We start from the raw sequence: 3,780 nt of genomic DNA, 5'->3' as shown, positions 1-3,780 counted from the left end.
CACCATTTGAACTGTTTGATGAGTTCCGCCGGATTATAAATGGCGTGCTTTGCACTTTTATTTTCTCTTCTTTTGAACAAAAGTATTGTGTTATTTCTGCTCTAGCCTTGTCATGAACTGACAAAATTAGTCGTATATTGTTCCATTGAAACGCAATTAATTTAGATTTTTGGCCAACAAAAAAGACACTTTCGAAAAAAAAGTGTGGGCCTAATATTGTCTAATGGTGGCTACATCAAAACCGTCGCAACATGGTAGTATACTACTCTTCTACCTTAAATCGAGCAGGTATAATTTATTTTAAATGTCTTGCGGTGGGAAATATGCAGCTATTTGATGATTTAGATACTCCCCTGGTTGTGTGGCTTTGCTAATGCTAACATCGTGACAGCTCGTTTCATTATTTCAATAATGACTATAGTTACTTTTTGCGTAATTGTTCTGTGCATAGACATATATGCATAGTTCGTGAACGAATCTAGCATGTGTGTGACTGACACGACAGTCGAAATTTCAGAACAGTAAGGTGCCTTCCTAACATCAATTAATTCACCAGCCCTATGGTGTTTGCCAGTGGTAGTAAATCTAGTCGAAGACTTCAATTCTTAGTCTAGTATTACTGCATAACTGTTTGGTGGATAAAAATGAGTCGTTACTTTCTTCAATTAGATGAGGAGATTATTGCGATTTTCTAAGACATATTTTAACTAATTAAAATGATGGAAATGATGCTTAGATCCAATGTATGTGTCCTAATGACCTTGGACTTGCTTAACTTCTAAATATACTTATATTAAGTTCGCTTCTCTTGTTTGTATATAGATACTGAAAGAGTAAATTTACCTTTACTCTTTGTCTTTTTTATATACCTTAAGTTTGCAAAATTCTTGAATGGTATTCCAGTTTAGAATGACAATCGACAGCAGTATAGCATAGCCATCGTTAACTTTCTGAATAGCCTTACTGATAAAGTTAAACGTTTAAATTAACAACACGATTAACAATTAACACAATTAACGTTTAATATATGTGTGTATGTATGTATGTATGTATGTATGTATGTATGTATGTATGTATGTATGAATGTGTGTGTGTGTGTATGTATGTATGTATGTATGTATGTATGTATGTATGTATGTATGTATGTATGTATGTATGTATGTATGTATGTATGTATGCATGCATGCATGCATGCATGCATGCATGCATGCATGCATGTATGTATGTATGTATGTATGTATGTATGTATTTATGTATGTATGTATGTATGTATGTATGTATGTATGTATGTATGTATGTATGTATGTTTCTTTTCAGATATACATTATAAAGTTCCGTCGTTTTTGAAAAAGGCGCAAGCGCAATCACTATAATCTTTCACCAAACTCGTTCACGTAATCTTCTTACATGTATGTCAATACTGACTTTATTACGTACTAACCTGTCAAGTTGATTCAAATCAATAACAAGAGTCTGAACTTTCTGACATTCTGGGGGCCCTTCTTAGAATCGATAAGCCGTCGGTGAATTCCCATGATTAAAGCCTTCTTCTTATTCTTTTTAGTCCTTGCAGGTGTCTTCAGGACATGACATTCAGGTGTAAGTGAAGAATCAGTCTCCCTTGCTACAGTGACACGAATGTCGAATTAGATTTATGCATGGACTGTCACCGAGCGTAAGATTCGTGACTATACGGTAGTTGAGTTGATGAAGCTTGAGTTCAGATCAGTCAACCAATCAACCTCCACAAATCATTGAACATCTTTAAGCGAAGAAAATTAGTCTGATTTCGGCAATCCAAGAGGCGGATAGACTCATTAAGAGCATTGATACTCACCGAACATTATTATGACTATGGCAGATATGTGGGCAAACGTTTCTGATGAGACGCACCTAGAAGACTCGTACAATATGACTAGAATGGGATTACCCGGGGAGAGCGAAGAGATATCTCGACCCGAGAGGATTATTATGCCCGTATTGTTCACCATCATATTTGCTGTTGGTTTAGTTGGAAACATTCTGGTTATGTTCGCAGTATTGGTAGGAAAAAACCGGCAAAGTACTACCAATATATTTATTTTGAATCTTGCTGTCGCTGACTTGTTGCTGTCGATTTTCTGTACACCGTTCAACATGACACTGTTTCTCTTACCCAACTGGATTTTTGGTGAGGTTATGTGTAAACTGACAAACTTTCTATACTATTGCACAATGTTTGCTAGTATCTTCACCATGGTTACAATGTCCCTCGATCGCTTCCTCGCCGTTGTCTATCCTATACGTTCAATGAAGATACGTAGCCCGACGTACGCCTTGATAGCTGTTTTAGTCATATGGGTTATTTCCATCGTCATTGCCATGCCCTATATGGTCCTTTTTGTGGTAGTGGTTTCCAGCTACAACGGGGAAATCTACATCGGTTGCATAGACGATTGGCAAGATTTCTCACAGCGTGCTTTGTATAATACTTGCATTTTCGTATTTGGCTACTTGATACCTTTCCTGCTCATCACTTTTGTTTACCTGATGATGTTGAAAAGACTCTGGGGAAGCGTTGCCCCTAGCAACACGGTCAATGATAACGTCAAAGCTAAGAAAAAAGTTACCCAGATGGTGATCGTCGTTGTCATTGTTTTCGGCTTGTGCTGGCTGCCGCACCACATTATAACGATGTGGTATCACTACGACACCCGCTTTCCGTTCAACACATTCACGTACGGCCTTCGCTTGCTCGCCATGTTTCTATCGGCGTTTAACTCTTGCGTGAATCCGATCATTTACGCCTTCATGTCCGAAAGTTTTCGTAAAGGTTTCAAGAAGACGCTGACTTGTTACAGGAGGAGTAACCAGATCACGACCACGTCAGCAGCTTCCACACAACAATCGAATGTCAAAAATGCGGCGACCGTTGGCACCTCATCATCAGAAAATTTCTGCTTCAATGGCCAAGTAGTGTGACAAATGGAGATGGAGACTTTCATCAGCGGTGATGAAAGTACGAGGCTTTAATTTATAATAGCTAAGAAGAAAGATTAAACGTACAAATAACATCGCACAAATTGTACAGCCAATTTTTAAAATTTGAATACTTGTACAATCTTGCGTCCACCCCTTCTCAAACCCCGAACACTGCAAGGGGTGGACGCAATTTGTCACGGATTTAGTATCATGTTAGACATGTAAATGTGTAAATAACTGCAGTAGAATTTGCCCAAACGTGTGTGATCCTGCAAAACATTATACAGTGTATAATACTCCAACTATTCGGGAACATAATATTTCGTTTATGTATATTTACTGGTGAATGACTGTCGATATCAACTGAAAAGATACTTCTTTGTTATCTGTTTCGGCTTTGTAGCAAGTACATTGTTAGAGTCAATGGCACATGTCGTCGAACTTAACGCAAACTTTCGGAGATTTATCTTGTCTAATATGTGCTTTTTGAATCATAATATGTTGAAGGTGTCATGTTGATTGCGAATAAAATATTTCATCTGATATAATGTAATAAAAGAGGAATATATATTTCCATATGTAGCATAATGCTAATGAAATATTGAGAACGATAACTAGCGATTTATGGCCATACATGTTGCTCTTACAAAATTCGTAAACCATGTACTAGATTAGATTTATTTGCTTTGCACATGACATATTTATCGAAACACGATATGTAATATTTCATAGATTGGTCGTAGTTCTCTATGGCAGAACCCCACGACGCATGGTGCATTTGCGGTGTACTCTGGGTAATTCATATGAGTGATTGTGGTG

The 3,780-nt window shown here is 37.5% G+C and overlaps 1 protein-coding gene across 1 annotated transcript; it reads left to right on the top strand.

Moving 5' to 3' along the window:
- Positions 1-1,854: 1,854 nt before the first annotated feature.
- On the top strand, positions 1,855-2,961 carry LOC144434969 (galanin receptor 2b-like). Its single transcript, XM_078123499.1, has one exon. The coding sequence runs from the start codon at positions 1,855-1,857 to the stop codon at positions 2,959-2,961; it is 1,107 nt and encodes a 368-aa protein (XP_077979625.1).
- Positions 2,962-3,780: the final 819 nt, after the last annotated feature.

This window comes from Glandiceps talaboti, chromosome 5 (assembly GCF_964340395.1).
Source record: "Glandiceps talaboti chromosome 5, keGlaTala1.1, whole genome shotgun sequence".
NCBI classification, from domain to species: Eukaryota; Metazoa; Hemichordata; class Enteropneusta; family Spengelidae; genus Glandiceps; species Glandiceps talaboti.
The sequence above is the reverse complement of the archived record's forward strand: the minus strand, read 5'-3'. Positions and strand labels throughout refer to the sequence as shown.